The sequence below is a fragment of the Condylura cristata genome, unplaced genomic scaffold (assembly GCF_000260355.1).
Source record: "Condylura cristata isolate star-nosed mole 26May11 unplaced genomic scaffold, ConCri1.0 scaffold00011, whole genome shotgun sequence".
In the NCBI taxonomy this organism is placed as follows: domain Eukaryota; kingdom Metazoa; phylum Chordata; class Mammalia; order Eulipotyphla; family Talpidae; genus Condylura; species Condylura cristata.
In genome coordinates, this window is record NW_004567112.1 from 55,394,871 (window position 1) to 55,412,443 (window position 17,573).

Genomic DNA, 17,573 nt, shown 5'->3' on the forward strand with positions numbered 1-17,573 from the left:
AGCAGACAGGCCAAGAGATGTCTGCCACGCCAGTGTGAGCCACCCCCAGGGCGGGCATTGAACTCATGCTGAAGTGCCTTTAATTTAGTGCTGTGCTTTAACCACTGTGCCACCAGGGAAGGACCTAATTTTCCTTTTTTAATTTGTAATTATGGGTAAATACATATGTGAATATGAACTTGGTCTGCCCTAAATTTAAATTTTCAGGTTTTGCATTAGAATAATAGCTGATAAAATGACAAGTATGACATGCAAACCTAAGTGATGGGAAAATGAGTAGTTCTTTAACTTTTCTCCTTTTGTCTTAGGTGTTTACTCTTATCTTTTGGTGGTATAACAGAGGCTTGGTTAGGCCAGGGGCAGTTTCTTTCCTAGTACTCAGAGTATAAAACAAAAAATTCTTTTCACAGGCACAGAAGAAAATATTGGGATTCTGCCTCGAACTTTGAACATAATATTTGATAGTCTTCGGGACAGATTATATACAAAGATGAACCTTAAACCACATAGATCCAGAGAATTCTTACGGTTAACACCAGACCAAGAGAAAGAAGAAGTTGCTAACAAAAGTGCTTTGCTTCGGCAAATTAAAGAGGTGTGTGTGTATAAAAATTTTGACCTTTATAAGCTCTTTAATTTACTTCAGTCTGTGTTGGTATGTTTTGTGATGGTATGGTTTCTTTTATTTTTGAGAAAAGTATTAAAAACTAATTTTAAATCATCTTTTCCCTTTATATTGTACAGATAGCAGAAATGGTTAACTTTTTTTGGTTGTTGTACAAATAGAGTTGTATTCTGTATGTAATGTTTTTTTAATTTTTTTAATTATAGAAGTAGTATGTATACACAAAACAAGGGAATACAAAAGTAAAATTGAAAATTTCTGGTATTCCCATTCATAAAGGAAAAATGAAACACTGGTACTATATTGGAATGCATCCTTTTTGATCTGTATCTCCCTATATAAAATCTATATAAAGCTTTCCATATTTGTTTGTATATATACAGACGGTTACATATAGTTGCATATATCTGCATATTTTTTCTTTATATGTATAATGTAAGTTTTTTTCTTAGCAAAATTAGATGTTACTTACATGTTTTGTTACTTGTTCTATTAATACAGCTCAAGTTTCTGGCTACTTTAATTTTCCTGTCTATTGTCTACTGTTGTGTATTTCCCTCTTTTTAAATTATTTTTCCATGAAAAAATGTTCAATAAAGTCTCTTTATTCCCTCCTTGCCTTCTGGATTTTTGTGTTAATTTCAGACATTTATTAGCTTTCAGACATAACTTGTTAACGGCTTTTATAAATAGTTTTAAAGTACTGGTAGAGATTTTTCTTAAGACATATGAAGTCAGGGCTTAAAGGTAATAAAAAGTTAATGTTCGTTAGAGTTGAAGATTCAGAGACCATAGTTATGGTTTCTAAAAGTAAAATAGTGGATATTTTAACAAAAGTTATTGAAGGTTCAGAGGATAATTGCATATTTAGAGGAATTAATTTCATAGAGGAAATTAATAATGAAAAAATTTCTCCTAACATATTTTCTAGGTAAAAAAATATTTTGGCTATGAAATTAGAAAAATCTTTTTTAAAATTGAGATGAGTATTTTTATCCACTGTAAAATATGTTCCTAGAGAGCAATTTGGCAGTATTCAGAATGAGAACTTCAGTTTTTTTACTTAGGTTTTTCATCTACCAATTCTGTGTTATGTTTTTTTTTTTTTAAGATTGTTTTATTTATGCATACAGAACTGGAGTACAGGTCACAGGCACTGGGGTGGTGAGAGGCTTCACCAGAGACAGAGTGGGGAGCAGAACAGTTAGATCGACAAAGTACACTGCTGAGGGGAGCAGTAGGTAGGCCAGGAGAGGATCACCTCCCAGGTAGGCTGGGATCCAACTCATGCTGAAATAGCTTTAGTGTCTTAGTACTGTGCTTTACCCCGCTGCGCCACCAGGGAGGGCTCCTGAGTTAGATTTTTATCCTAGGGAATGTAGAAGAAAAAAATATTAAGATGTTTGTTTTAGTAGTACTTTTGTAAATAATCTAAATAATAATAGGGGAATAATCAAGTGATATCACATCTGTTCAGTTAGGTTACCATTAAATGTCTATAAAACATGTTTATACAGAGGAAAAAAAGCGTAAGATGTAATAACTGGGGAAAGGATAGAAGGGAATTTTCTGAGTTAATCATAATTGCCTCTGAATGGTTGGGTTTTCATATGATGACATTTTTAATACTCTGTAGCATCCCAAATTTTCTATTATAAGAATACATTTTTAATTATTAAAAAAAAAAAGTAGGTGACCCTCCTGGTGGCATAGCTGATAAGGCACATCACTGCAAGCTAACCGCAGCCACTTAAGGTGAGTTTGATCTCAAGCCCCGGAGGTGACCCACATGGTGGAGCAGACCTCTCCTGTCTTGGCCTGCTACTCCCCTCACAGTGTTCTTCATTGATCTGCCTGTTATGCTCCTCACTCTGCCTCTCACGGCACCCACACCTCTGGGCTCTTCCCCAGTTCTGTATGCATAAGTAAATAAATCTTTTTTTTTTTAAAGATTTATTTATTTATTCATACAGAACTGGGGTACAGGCCAGAGATGCGGAGGGTGAGAGGATTCACCAGAGACAGAGTGGGGAGCAGAACAGGCAGATCCACGAAGTACACTGCTGAGGGGAGCAGTGGGCAGGTCAGGAGAGGTCTGCCATGCCATGTGGTCACCTCCAGGGCAGGCGGGGATCTAACGCATGCGGAAGTGGCTTAAGCTTCTTTGTGCTGTGCTTTAACCCGCTGCGCCACCAGGGAGGGCCCAGTAAATAAATCTTTAAAAAAAAAAAAAAAGGCAAAGTCACTGAATTGAATACACTAGAGTGTGGTTTGGTTGATGACTTATATAGATAAGTAATTAATATACTAGCTATTTAACCTTAGCTATAAATGGTTTTAACTTTTTTGATGTTTATTTTTTTTTAGGTTGTTATGCAAAATGACAGTTATGATACTCTTTGTGGTAAGGTTACCTTTCTCTCTTACCTTTAAATACTGATTATTTTAAATATTTTTGAATTTTAATCACAACCTAGTGTTTTGATTTCATTAGTGACAGTATTTGAAAAATATACTTAATATGAAATGTTAGTCTTTGTGAAGTTTATTTACACTTAATATAGATGTTCTATTCAAAGAGAGCCCCTTTTTTTCTTTATCTTTTACATTTAATTTCAGCTTGGTTTCTAGTATATTTTCAAAGAGAAAAGAAAGATAACAGCCAAAGTTTGCTTAATACAGATATTATTTACATCTGTTTTGGTCTAAAATATGTTTGACATTGCTAGTCAGAGGATTAAGTATATTTTGTTTTTCAAGTATAGGCATCTTGCAGTATTCTGTTGTCTCATTTTTAGTTATTTGCTTAATTTTGTAATTATCCTTCTCTTTTTTTCTCTTTTGGTAGGAAGTTCAACAAATTCTTTAAATATCTCAGAATTTGAAGAATCCCTGAAAGATTGCGAACAACCTAGCTTGAACATGGATAATAATATAAAATTTTCTATATGGGTTTCTTTTTTTGAGATTTACAATGAATATATTTATGACTTGTTTGTTCCCGTGTCATCTAAGTTCCAGAAGAGAAAGATGCTGCGCCTTTCTCAGGATATAAAGGGCTATTCTTTTGTAAAAGGTATACAAATAAGTAGTTTTTTAATTTAATTACTCCAGAATCACTTTCTAGGTTTTGTTATGGCTATAAAAGAGCAAACTGGAAACCGAATTTTTTATTCTAATTAGTAACATTAAGATTATTAATATCGAGATGAGACAAATTTGTGCTTTGGAAGTATGTTTTTGTGTGTAAATTAAACCTGAATAATAAAGGTCTGATTTATCTAAGTATCACCAACTAGATTTTTGGATGTAGGAAAACTATATGTATTGACATATTGTTCTGCTATTTTGCACGTGTCCAAACTTCGGAATTTTATGGGTATATTTCTGTTTTTCCAGTAGCAGAACTTTTAATACTACTACCCTTTTTATATTACTACTCATAGTAGGAAATAGAAATATTTATAACATCGTGACCCAACACCTACATATATATACATGCATATATGCATTCATATTTGTACCTCAAATGTTTGTTTCATTAATTATGCTTAACCTTTACTACAAGGAATATGTTTCCTCTATTCTACTTTATTTTTACAAAATGTGATTATTCACTGATGAATTGTACTTTATAATATCTCACAGCTAGGTAATTTTTTTTTTTAAGATTTTTTATTTATTTGTACATATAGAACTGGGTACAGGCCAGAGGCTCAGGGGTGGTGAGAGGCTTTACCAGAGACAGAGTGGGGAGCAGAACAGGCAGATCGACAAAGTACACTGCTGAGGGGAGCAGCGGGCGGGTCAGGAGAGGTCTGCCACGCCATGTGGATCTCCTCTTGGGCAGGCAGGGATTGAACTCATGCGGAAGTGGCTTTAGCTTCTCAGTTCAGTGCTTTAACCCGCTGCGCCACCAGGGAGGGCCACAGCTAGGTAATTTTAATCTGTGTCATATTTTGCCTTTTTTTCGGGGTATCTAATTTGAGGAATCTTAGCTTTTAATTTTTCCTTTGTCAAATTGTTGAACATTTACATTATTTCTGTATAACTTAAATACTAAGACATTATTATTATGACCTTTTCTTGTATATGACTTCTAGTAGAATATGGAATAACTGAGTTGAGTCCATCTAGAACATGTATTTTTTAAGATTTATTTATTCATGCATACAGAACTGGGGTACAGGTCAGAGTGCAGGGGCAGGTGGGACAGGAGAGGTCTGCTGTGCCATTGGATCACCTCCTTAGCTGGGATCAAACTGGTGCTGAAGTGGCTGCAGCTAGCTTCCTAGTGCTGTGCTTTAACCCGTTGTGCCACCAGGCACATGTTATTAAAGGAAAATTACTGAATGTGGCTTTAGAAAAAGAGATTGCATTGTATAACAAATGCTGAGTTTTTATAAATCAGTATGTCCTCTATTTTTCAAAGACTTACAATGGATTCAAGTGTCTGATTCCAAAGAAGCATATAGACTTTTGAAACTAGGAATAAAGCACCAGAGTGTTGCCTTCACAAAATTGAACAATGCTTCCAGTAGAAGGTAAGAAGTATCTTTATCGTGTAATCCTGAAGCACCAGGGTATTTTGTGCTAATTTAAATACTAATTAAGATTAAAATGTCAGTAGGTTCTTGTATGTTAAATGAATTCATAGGCATAAAACCATTGTAATCTGAAGAACACAAATAAAATGAGGACTGTTTCTTGGTTTTACTTTGGATTTACTGATTTGCAAAGTCTGAAATATTTTTACTTTTTATTTAATCTGAGTTTATTAGCATCTTCAGAGGTGTCTGTTAATAGTGGACTTTACTGTGTTATCATCATTTACCTAATAAAGAAGGACATTTTATGCATACTGAGCTAAGCCAGAATTTCAAGAAGTTAGAGAAGGATGATGTTGCTAATGAAAGGGATATAGGTAAGAGACAAATAAATAAATTTAAGCTGCAAAGTATTTAAAAAAGGTTTATCTTAAGGGTAAAGAACTTAAGTATGTGAAGGGACAGTATATGATCCAGATAAGCTTGTATTTAAGGCAAATGTGTGTTTTGCATTAGGTATATATTCAGAGGAGATTAGAAGCATTTAATACTACCTTAACTATTATTTTTGCGAGTATAGTGAAACTTTATTGTACGTGGCTCCAGTAGCACAAGCAGATGGAAGGATGTGAAAGATAGGTATTTGGTTTTAAGTAATTAGGCATATGGCCTGGACCACTAGATTAAAGTATGGCTGATACTAGCATATGACTAGATGTCAATTTTATGTTTGCTACTTCTAATTAGAAAAAGAAATTAAGAATGAAAGATAACAATTGATCTTTGTATACTTCTTTTAGTCACAGCATATTCAGTGTTAGAATATTACAGATTGAAGATTCTGAAGTGCCTCGTGTGATGCGTGTCAGCGAGTAAGTTGAACACTCTTTAAATTGTAATTACTTGGAATTGTTTAACTTTGAAGAACTTTTAAACTTCTATTATTGTTGTTAATTCAGATTGTCTTTATGTGATCTGGCTGGTTCAGAACGAAGTATGAAGACACAGAATGAAGGTGAAAGGTTAAGAGAAACTGGGAATATCAACACTTCTTTATTGACTCTGGGAAAGTGTATTAATGTTTTGAAGAACAGTGAAAAGTCAAAGTAAGTCTAATTGAAGTCCTTATTAACCTTAGGATTATAATATTTTTTGTGCTTTGCCAATTTATTGTATAATAGCTATGGATGAATTATGATTAAAATGCTTACAGGTCTTGGAGTTTTAAAATTTGATAAAAATAAAAAACAATTGTCAGTTGATGTCACCAGTGACTCTTCAAGTGAACCCAACATGTTCCATTACAAGTACTATTAACAGATTCTTTAGATGGTCTTTACATGATGCTGTTTCAACATCTAAGAGTGATGAATAAATACTTTTTTTTTTTTTTAAATTTATTTATTCCTGCATACGGAACTGGGGTATAGGCTAGAGGTATAGGGGCGGTGAGAGAATTCACCAGAGACAGAGCGGGTAGCAGAACAGGCAGATCAACAAAGTACACTGCTGAGGAGAGCAGTGGGCAGGTCAGGAGAGGTCTGCCACGCCATGTGGATCTCCTCTGGGGCGGGGATCGAACTCATGCTGAAGTGGCTTTAGCTTCTTAGTGCTGTGGTTTTTTTTTTTGTTTTGTTTTGTTTTAAAGATTTATTTATTTATGCATATAGACTGGGGTACAGGTCAGAGGTGCAGGGGCGGCGAGAGGCTTCACCAGAGACAGAGTGAGGAGCAGAACAGGCAGATCTACGAAGTACACTGCTGAGGGGAGCAGCGGGCGGGTCAGGAGAGGTCTGCCACGCCATGTGGTCACCTTCGGGGCAGGTGGGAATCGAACTCATGCGGAAGTGGCTTTAGCTTCTCAGTGTTGTGTTTTAACCCGCTGCGCCACCAGGGAGGGCCTCTTAGTGCTGTGTTTTAACCCACTGCGCCACCAGGGAGGGCCCTAAAACCAGAATTTATTCTTATTAATACATGTATTTTTCTAGATGTGAAGGATTTCAAGTTTAATTAGCATGTTAGACTGAATAAATTATAAATCAGCTTTCATCATTGGTAGTAAAGGTGTTTCATGGTTTCTGTTTTGAAATACCTCCATGTAAGAAAACTCAACCCTGTTCAATGTGATTTTCTTTACATTTTGCCTAATGTATTTATTGGTGTTGGTGGTAGTATTTAGTAGTAGTATTTAAGGAAATCATAAAAATATTATTACAATTGGGATTAGCCACTAACCTAGAATTAAGTTGTGTTTTAAAGAAAGATTTATTCAATCATACAGAACTGGGGCACAGGCCAGAGACAGAATGGGGGCAGAACAGACAAATTGACTAAGTATACTGCTGAGGGGAGTAGCAGGCGAGACAGAAGTCTGCTGCGTCATGTGGGTCACATCCCTATTGGCGAATTGAACTAGTCCTGAAGCAGCTGTGGCTAGCTTTTTAGTGCTGTGTTTTAACTTTACCCTTGCGTCACCAGGGAGGGCCAGAACTAAGTTCTTGATAGCTAAGTTAATAATTTCTTCATAATATTTGTCAGCATTCTGACTTCATAGGACTTCTTTACTGACTTAGTGTTTTGACATTTTTTCCAATAGGTTTCAACAACATGTGCCTTTCCGGGAAAGTAAACTGACCCATTATTTTCAAAGTTTTTTTAACGGTAAAGGAAAAATATGTATGATTGTCAACATCAGTCAATGTTGTCTTGCCTATGATGAAACACTCAATGTGTTGAAGTTCTCAGCCATTGCACAAAAAGTAAATATATTCAAATTTCTGTGGTATTATTAAGCCCTTATTAGCATATTAGTAAATCCCCCCACCACAGTAAGTACTAGATTTAGGGGGTTTTTTTTGTTGTTTTTTTTTTTTAAGATTTATTTATTTGTGCATCCAGCTCTGGGGTACAGGCCAGAGGTTCAGGGGCAGTGAGAGTATTCACCAGAGACAAGAGTGGGGAGCAGAACAGGCAGATGTACTGAAATACACTGCTGAGGGGAGCAGTGGGCGGGGCAGGAGAGGTCTGCCATACCATGTAGATCACCTCCGGGGTAAGCAGGGATCGAACTCATGCGGAAGTGTCTTTACCTTCTTAGTCTGTGCTTTAACCCACTGTGTCACTAAGGAGGGCCCTAGTTTTGTTTTTTAAAGAAAAATCATATGATTCAGCAATCTTTCTTCTAGGTATCAATACAAAGAACAGGAGAGCATTAACTCAGTTATATGCACTACAGTGCTTATTGCTGCATTGACAACAGTGAAAATATGGAGGCAACCCATTGCTAGGTGACTGGATAAAGAAGTTGTGGCATGCATACACAATGGAATACTATTCAACTGTATCAGAAGAGATGAAATTTTGTCATTTGCATCAAATGGAAGGGACTTCCATTTTTCTTGATTTTTAAAGAAAAACAAAAAGCATACATACCACCCCTTTAGACTCCATCCACCCTTATCCCCACCAACCCTTTCCTCCACCCTCTTCACCTTTGATAACCTCATTTTAGTTTTTAATGTGCACTAGTTTATTTTGTCCATTCTTTTGTCTTTTTGAAAAATATTACACATATAGATGAAATTATTCAATATTTTTCTGACTAATTTCACTTGGCATAATCAGTCTCCTTAAGTTCCTTCCATTTGATGCAAATGACAAAATTTCATCTCTTCTGATATAGTTGAATAGTATTCCATTGTGTATGCATGCCACAGCTTCTTTATCCAGTCACCTAGCAATGGGTTGCCTCCATATTTTCACTGTTGTCAATGCAGCAATAAGCACTGTAGTGCATATAACTGAGTTAATGCTCTCCTGTTCTTTGTATTGATACCTAGAAGAAAGATTGCTGAATCATATGGTAATTATATTTTTATTATTTTGAGAAAGGCTCATACTACTTTCAAAATCAATGTATAAATTTATGTACTCACCAGTGGCATAGAAGGGTTCCTCAGTCTTCACATGCTCACAAACATGTTAGCAGTCCTTTGATGTAAACAATTTTCACAAGTGTGAGATAATAAATTTCGCGTTAAGCTGTAATTTAGGGGAAATAACTGAAAAGTAAAAGGGTCAGTATTTGACAAGGGAGGATATAGAAAAGATTGAAGTTATCTCTGCTAGGATTAAGATGACCTCAGTTTAAAATGTTAATAGTAAACTCCTCTTACAAATTGTAAGTATTCTTGGCAATATATTATAAGCTCTGCCATCCATTTGGTTCATTTAGTGGCTAATCAGGCAACTCCCTACTTGGAATAGCACTAAGAACTGAACCCGGAAAGTCAGTGTTCCTGTGGAATACATAAATAAGTGACTTTTTCTTACAGGAATACTTGTTTAATGATACTAATTCTTGTTTGTATGTTTCTTTGTATAGGTTCTTTTTAAAACACTCAGATTATCATTTGACTTAAATATATATTTCATGGACAGTTCATGCTTTTTGCTATTTTAAGTCACATTGGATATTTTAACAGGTTTGTGTTCCAGACATTTTAAATACCTCACAAGAAAAATCATTTGGACCTGCCAAGTCATCTCAAGATGTACCACTGGATGATAATTCAGATAATAAAATATTAAACATAAAAAGATCCACAGTTTCATGGGAGAGTAGTCTAGAAGATCTGGTAGAAGATGAAGATCTGGTTGAAGATCTAGAAAAAAACAAAGAAAACCAAAATGTGGAAACTGAACTTAATGATGAAGATCTGGATACAACATTAGAAGAAGATAAATCTTTCATTAGCCACGAGAGAAAGAGAGTATGTATTAAGAATTCATACTTTTAACCTTGGTTTTTTTTTAAACAATAAGTGTTTTATTTCTCAACTTTATATTTAATACAGATGGCACCCATTTATACTTTACCTGGATTTGCCAGTTTTACCATATTTACTTTTCTTTCTTTGGGTATATGAACATACTCTCTTTTCAGGTCTGTACTATTTAAAAACAAGATGCAGAAATGCTACCTTACATCTGCACCCCGTTATATATTTGTTACTTCAGTATACATTCTTAGAAGTTAAATTTCAAAGTCACAATACCTATAGGAATACTTCAGTTATGATATTGAGCATTGAAAGTTCTGTACTTTTGATAGTTGATTAACTTATTATTGAGAAACTGAATAGAAACCTTTAAAATGAACATTGACTATGGGTGCTGAGGTGGTGGGCGTGGTTTACTAATATCTGAAGGGAAAGATTCTGTACCTGTAAAACACAAACAGCTCTAAACTGATATTACCTCAAACAAAAAAAAAGGAATATCAAGCTATTTTCTTGATGCTGTAATTTATTTTATAGCAGATCTGTGCTGTTACTATATCTATATCAGGTGTTATTGAAAAGCCCTTTAAGATAAGATAATTCTGTGCTATTTTGGACAGTGTTTAAGGATTCTTAGCAACTACTCTATGTAACACTTGGACTTTAGATTTTGACAGATACCCTATTTTTTTATTTTTATTAACTGGTTTATAACACTATATGAACCAGAGATAATAGGATCACATGTCGTCAGAGACATGTAACCACACTACACCTACAACCAAGGCACGCTTAGTCCATTTGCTTGCCACCCCCTCACTTTCTGGTAATCTTAGTTCTACAGATAGATTTCTTTTTGGATATTTATTTATGCATACATAACTGGGGTACAGGCTAGAGGTGCAGGGGCGGTGAGAGGAGACAGAGTGGGGAACAGAACAGGCCGACTGACGAAGTACACTGCTGAGGGGCTCAGTGGGTGAGACAGGAGAAGTCTATGTAGGTCAAACTTGTGCTGAAGCAGCTGGGGCTAGCTTGCAATGCTGGGCTTTAACCTGCTGCACACTAAGAGGGGGCCCAACTACAGACAGATTTCTAGTGTTTCTAGTGTTTCTGAATTGGTTTTGATCGATCCTTTGTTTTATTTCTTTCTATTACACACTCCAATGAAACCACACAATAATTGTCTTTCTCCTTCAGGTTTCTCCTAGCATTAGGCCTTTCAGTTCCTTCAACATTGTTGCAAATGGCAATATATTAAAACTAAATCTATCATGGGGCAAGCAGTTCTAATCCTAGGTATATACAGGAAGAAAGCAGAAACACCAATTAGAAAGGATATATACACTCTTATGTGCAATGTACTATATACAGTAATAGAATTATGAAAATAACCTAAGAACAGATGAATGAATAAAGATCTGCTATATATGCAAAATGTTGTTTGTGTTTTAAAGGCATAGAATCTTCCCCCTTCAGATGTTTCTATATCACACTCACCACCCCAGCACCACAGTCAATGTTCTTTTTAAAGATTTCTTTTCAGTTTTCTCAATAATAAATTAATCAACTATCAGAAATACAGATCTTTCAAAATAATGTTTTCCATAATGACAGTACCAATTTGCATTCCCACCAACGGTGTATGAGGCTTCCTTTTTCTCCTCATTCTTGGCAACATTTACTATTTTGGGACTTTTTGATAGGGACGATTCTCAATGTGTAAGATGGTATCTCATTGGAGTTTTGATTTACATCAAATCATGATAAGTGATAATGAGCAATTTTCATATTCCTACTCACCATCTATGTATGTTCTTTGCTTAAGTATTTAACTCATTTTCTTAATTGAGTTTTTGTTATCTTTGTTGGATTTTATGTGTTCTTCATAGATCTTTCATATCAGCCCCTTGTTAGATGTATGATATACAGATATTTTCTCCCATTCAATAGCATGTCTTTTTGTCTTCATGATAGTTTCATATGCTATTAAAAAAGTTTTTAGCTTGATGTACTCCCATTTTTTATATTCACTTTTGTTTCTCTTGCTGATGGAAACAAATCCACAAAAATGAAACCAATGTCATGGAATATTTTAACTTTTTTTCTTTACTGCTTTTTATGATTTCAGGTCTTATGTTCATGTCTTTCATCCATTTTGAGCTAATTTTTTTAATAAGCTATGAAATGGTGATGTACATTCATTCTTTTGTATGTGGCAGTCCAGTTTTACCAACATCACTTATTGAAGAGAATTTCTTTTCTCCAATGTATATTACTGGCTCCTTTCTTGTAGATGAACTTTGTTTATTTCTGGGATTTTAATCCTATCCTTTTGATCTGTATGTCTTTTTTATTATTATTATTGTTTGAAGATTTATTTATTTATGCATACGAACTGGGGTACAGGTCAGAGGTGTGGAGCAGTGAGAGTATTCACCAGACACAGAATGGGGAACAGAACAGGCAGATGTTCTGAAACACACTGTTGAGTGGAGCAGTGGGGAAGCAGAAGTGGTCTGCTCTCCCATGTGGGTCACCTCCCTGGCTGGGAATCGAACTTGGTGCTGCAGTGGCTTTGGATAGTTTATTCATGCTCTGCTTTAACCTGTTGTGCCACCAGGGAGGGCCGATGTCTGTGAATCTTTTTTTGGTTCTAGTATCATACTGTTTTAATTACTATAGCTTTGTGACATAGTTTGAAGTCTGGGATTGTGTTATCATCTCTTTTTGCCAGGATTGCTTTGATTATTCTGTGTCTCTTGTGGTTCCATGTGAATTTCATTACTGCTTGTTATATTTCATTAAAGAATACCTTTGGATCCTTAATAGGGGTTGCATTGAATCTGTATATATTACTTTAGGTAAGGTGGCCATTTTAATGTTATTTTTTCCAGACAATGATAAGGGCCATTTTCCTATATTTTGGTCTTCAATTTCTTTTAACAATGTCTTACAATTACCATGTAGGTTCTTTACCTCATTTGTTTACTTCTAGGCATTTAATTGTTTTTGCTGTGATTGTAAATTAGATTGTTTTCTTGATTTCTTTCTCTTTTAAGAATATTTGCATGTAGAAACACAACTGGTTTTTGTAAATTTTGTAACCTGATGTTTTACCGTATTGATTTATTATTTCAATTTTTATTTTAGAATCTGTATTGTCATACTATATGTAAATAGTGATAGTTTTACTTCTCTCCCAATTTGAATTCCATTAATATCTTTCTCTTCCCTTATTACTTCCAATAATATGTTGAATAGTAGTGGCTAAAGTGATCATCCTTGTCTTCACTAGATCTTAGAGGAAAAGCGTTCAGAGTATTATGTTAGTAGTATATTTGTCATATATTGTCCTTTATTATGTAGAGGTATATTCCAACTTTAAAAATTGTCATAAATGGATGTTTATTCATATCAAATGCTTTCTCTGTATCTATTGAGCATGCCATACAATTTTCTTTCCTTTTGTTAATATGAATTACATGGATTGATTGTTGATCTTGACCCACGATCTTGTCCCTGCAATAACTCCTAAGTGGTCATGATGTATGATTCTTTTGATAAATTGTTTAAACCAGTTTGCTAAACTCTTCTTGAGAATTTTTGCACTTGTGTTCATCAGGGATATTGGTCTATAATTTTCTTTGTGATATGTTTACTTTTGTTATCAGAGTATTGTTGGCCTCATAAAATATGTTTGGAAGCATTCCTTCTTAATATTTTGGAAGTTCGTGAGAAAATTGGGTACCAGTTTGTCTTTGGAGGTTTGGTAAAACTCATGAGTGAAACTGTGGTCCTGGGCTTTTTGTGTTTTAAAAAATTTTGATTGCTAATTCAGTTTCCTTCCATGTAATTAGTCTGTTCATGTTTTCTACTTCTTCTTTGGCAGATTAACTTTAAACCTAGCCATAAGTAAAGACTTGATCAATACCTTCCACACCTCTGAAATTGGTTGTAATAATAAGTGACTTCACAGAATGTTATGCAAATTAAATGAAATTAAATATGAATTCCTCAAAGTAATTCCTGGTGGATAATAGATACTCAAATTTTCTTTTTCTTTCTTAATGTGACTAGGAGAGACATGTGAGTTTTACATCTGTTTCAAAAATTTAGAGTGACTCAGCTGATTTTCTTCACATTAATGAATGTCTACAAATTCCATTTTTTCAGTGAGAATATTATCTGCTATTAAAAGCAGATATAATTGCCTGATGAAAAGAGTACTACTTTTGAACTTTGGAAGTATTTCTCTTGGGATATACTTGTTCTTTTATTATAATTTTCTTCTTTTATTATAATTTTCATCTGCATATGTTATAGAAACTGCTGGATTTAATAGAAGACTTGAAAAAAAAGTTAATAAATGAAAGAAAAGAAAAGTTAACATTAGAATTTAAAATTCGTGAAGAGGTTACAGAGGAGTTTACTCGATTTTTGGCTCAACGGGAAGCTGACTTTAAGTAAGTGATTTCTCTTATGCCATGGCAAAGATTGAAATTTTCATTTACTTGTTTAAATATTTTTTAGTTTATTTATTTTATATCAGATGTTTTGTGTATCTTATTTGTGATCTCTTATTTGTACATACCTGAGAATAGCTGCTACTAACTCCTGTGGTTATTCCAAATTATATGTGAATGACTACTTGAGCTTGCTTTTAATTTATAATGTAATCGCTTCTAAGCCTTTGGCTAAGATCAAGTATAATTTATAATGTCTTAATTATAGCCATTTAAAACAAATACAACCGGTACTTTCTCTTTTTCTTAATGGGATTAATTTGTGTTCTAAAGGGAGACTCTCCTTCAGGAACGAGAACTATTAGAAGAAAGTGCTGAATGTCGATTGGCTATTTTCAAGGAGTTGGTTGGTAAATGTGACATTCAAGAAAAACCATCCAATGAAGATCATGCCATGAAAGTTGAAACCAAAGTATGTTAAAACTAATATAGCATTTTGTTCCAGGAGTTAGTTTGCCAGAGCAATGATAAGAAATACGTAGTTTTATCGCAATTAAGCGTGCTTTTAAGGAATGAACTTTAGCTAGTTTAAATATAGCTATTGGACTTGGAAAAATTTATACTTGTTACACTTATATCTCATTTTAGTGTTGGTTGAGTCATTATATCAGATTATAATTAGGTAAATTCCTGTTTGTCTGATTATAGGATATCCTTTTATAAGGAACCTGAAAAGCAGTTAACTTAATACTCTAATTAAAATATTTCTATGAAATGGGTTGCTCTTGCTGGCCAATTGATGATTCCCTACTGTTCCCTCCTTAAACTTTTTCGCTATCCCACCAAAGTTGAAATTGACATTGTCTTTTGGAGGTTGATGATTGTTATTATTGCTTTGCTTTATAATTATGCTGCAAGACCCTGTAATGGTGATGCCGACTCTTCCTATGTCCATCATTGTGTGCCTGACATGGTTGGGTCTTGTATTGAGTCCCATCAAAACCTTTTAAGACTCATTACATTACAAAGTGTACCTAAGCTAGAGAATTATAGTTGTTTAATAATCATTTAATGCCATTTATGACCTTGTTTTGGTAGGGAAAAATATAAAGCTAATATCTTTCATTAACAACTGATTTAGACATGTTATTTTTTAGTTGCAAATTGTGAATTATTCTGCTATGTATTTTTAAAATGTCTGTAAATCAGATGGTACCACATTGGAGTAGTGAAAGCCACTGTTAACATTAGGCATGTGGTTTTTGCTATTTTTAGGAAACACATAATTATGTAGGAATTGAAGATATTATTGATTCTCTTCAAGATGATGTCACTGATATTAAGAAACAGGCTGAAATTGCTCACTTATATATTGCATCTCTTGCTGACCCCCAGGAAGCTATTGCTTATTTAGAACTAAAGTATAATCATGTTAAAACTGAATTAAGTAAAACCAAAGAGGAATTAATCAAAGCCCAAGAAGAGTTAAAAAAGAGAGAAAATGGTAAGTAGATCATTTCACCTGTCTTCAGTTGCTACAAATGCATGAAAAAAACAGTTGGTGAGTATAAGAGATTCATGCAGCTTGTTAGTTAGGCCAGAAGATAATGACCAGAAAAGTCTTTGTAGCTAATATATTTAATATTTTGTAGTTTCTATGAATTTATAGTAACTTACTATTATAGGTATTTTTCCTTAAAGTTGCTTTTAAACTAATACTAGAAAATAGATTTCTCAACTAAGAAAACCACTATTAACTTTTAACAGCAAACTTTAAAATCTCACAGAAAATCATAAAGCTGTAAGTTTTGTTTTATATTATTTATAAATTCTCCTGGTATAAGAATTTTCATTTAGCAGATACTACTGAAGGTTTGCAAGTTTGGGAGACAGTGACTACTGTCGAGTGGTCTTACGAACTGTTATATTACTGCTTCATTATAACTGTGTGTGTGTCTGTGTGTGTGTGTGTGTGTGACATATGCGGCCCTTTTCTGTGTTGAATAAGATAGGTGAGAAGTAGCAGGTTACTGTAGCTATACATTTTTTAAAGTGAATTTTGTTCATGATTATTAATGATAAATTATTTTCAGTGTTTTAAGATCAATTCAATATTCTTAATTTTTCAGATTCAGAAATTAACTTAAATTCATTGACTGAAGAGCTTGAGAAATCTAGTAAGGTAATAATTTTAAGCTTTATTTTGTCTTGACATAATAAGAAAAGAACAAATATTATGACTACATTTATTTTTAAATAATTTAAGAAAAACTAGTAAACAAATGTGATTTTATTTTACTTTACTTTATTTTACTTATTTTATTTTATTTTATTTTAACGAATGTGATTTTAAACAACTTAGAATCTAAGTGTCCATATCTTCATACATCTTGTCAGGGATGACTACAAAAGTTTTTTAGGGGCCTTCCCTGGTGACCACTAAAAGTTAAGTCTCAGCGCTATCACCACTGCAGCCTAAATTCAATCCCTGTCTAGGGCGTAACCCACATAGCACAACAAAACTCTCCTGTCTTACCTACTATTTCCCTTAGCAGTGTATTTCATTTAATCTGCCTATTCTGCTCCCTACTCTATCTGGTGAATCTTCTCACCCCCAAGCTCTGGCTTACCCCCCAGTTCATCTGTGTAAATGAATGAGTGTATTTGTAACTTAAAATGTTTCAACAAATTTGAAAATAAAATTTTATAAAATTGAAACATCTGGTTTTTACAATTATTTATATATGTGAACTAATCCAATTTTATTTTACTTTAGGATAAGATTGGTAAATCTCCTTTAATAATAGCCAGTAAATTGTCTTGCAATGAAACAGTTGAAAGGCCTAAGGATAAAACTGAAAACTGTTCAGGAAGAAAAAGATTAAGTGAAAATGATCTTCAACATGATGAACCACCTCCAAAGAAAGGTACTACTTCAGCCAACAGGTGGTCTTTAAGAAAGCTAACTATGAAAGCAGTAAACAGAAAAGTAGCAAAGTAGTATGAAATTTACTGGTCTGAGGAAAAAAACAGGAATTCTAAGTGTCAGGAATTCTAAATTTGTCTAAAGGATAGAAATAATTAAAGCTACCTTTATTTTTTTTTTTATATAATTTATTTTTACATCATTTTGCACATTTTTTTTCCCATCTCA

General features: G+C 34.0%; 1 protein-coding gene across 1 annotated transcript in view; it reads left to right on the forward strand.

Annotated features, from left to right (window-relative positions):
• Positions 1-17,573, forward strand: part of KIF20B (kinesin family member 20B) — a 60,413-nt gene that overhangs the window by 11,744 nt on the left and 31,096 nt on the right. Inside the window, exons 6-18 of the mRNA XM_012723475.1 lie at positions 411-595; positions 2,993-3,029; positions 3,474-3,701; positions 5,058-5,169; positions 5,973-6,044; positions 6,132-6,278; positions 7,769-7,931; positions 9,657-9,944; positions 14,280-14,419; positions 14,753-14,891; positions 15,695-15,923; positions 16,549-16,601; positions 17,196-17,346. Of these exons, the coding sequence (XP_012578929.1) occupies positions 411-595; positions 2,993-3,029; positions 3,474-3,701; positions 5,058-5,169; positions 5,973-6,044; positions 6,132-6,278; positions 7,769-7,931; positions 9,657-9,944; positions 14,280-14,419; positions 14,753-14,891; positions 15,695-15,923; positions 16,549-16,601; positions 17,196-17,346 (1,944 nt within the window). The remainder of the gene's footprint in view (positions 1-410; positions 596-2,992; positions 3,030-3,473; positions 3,702-5,057; positions 5,170-5,972; positions 6,045-6,131; positions 6,279-7,768; positions 7,932-9,656; positions 9,945-14,279; positions 14,420-14,752; positions 14,892-15,694; positions 15,924-16,548; positions 16,602-17,195; positions 17,347-17,573) is intronic.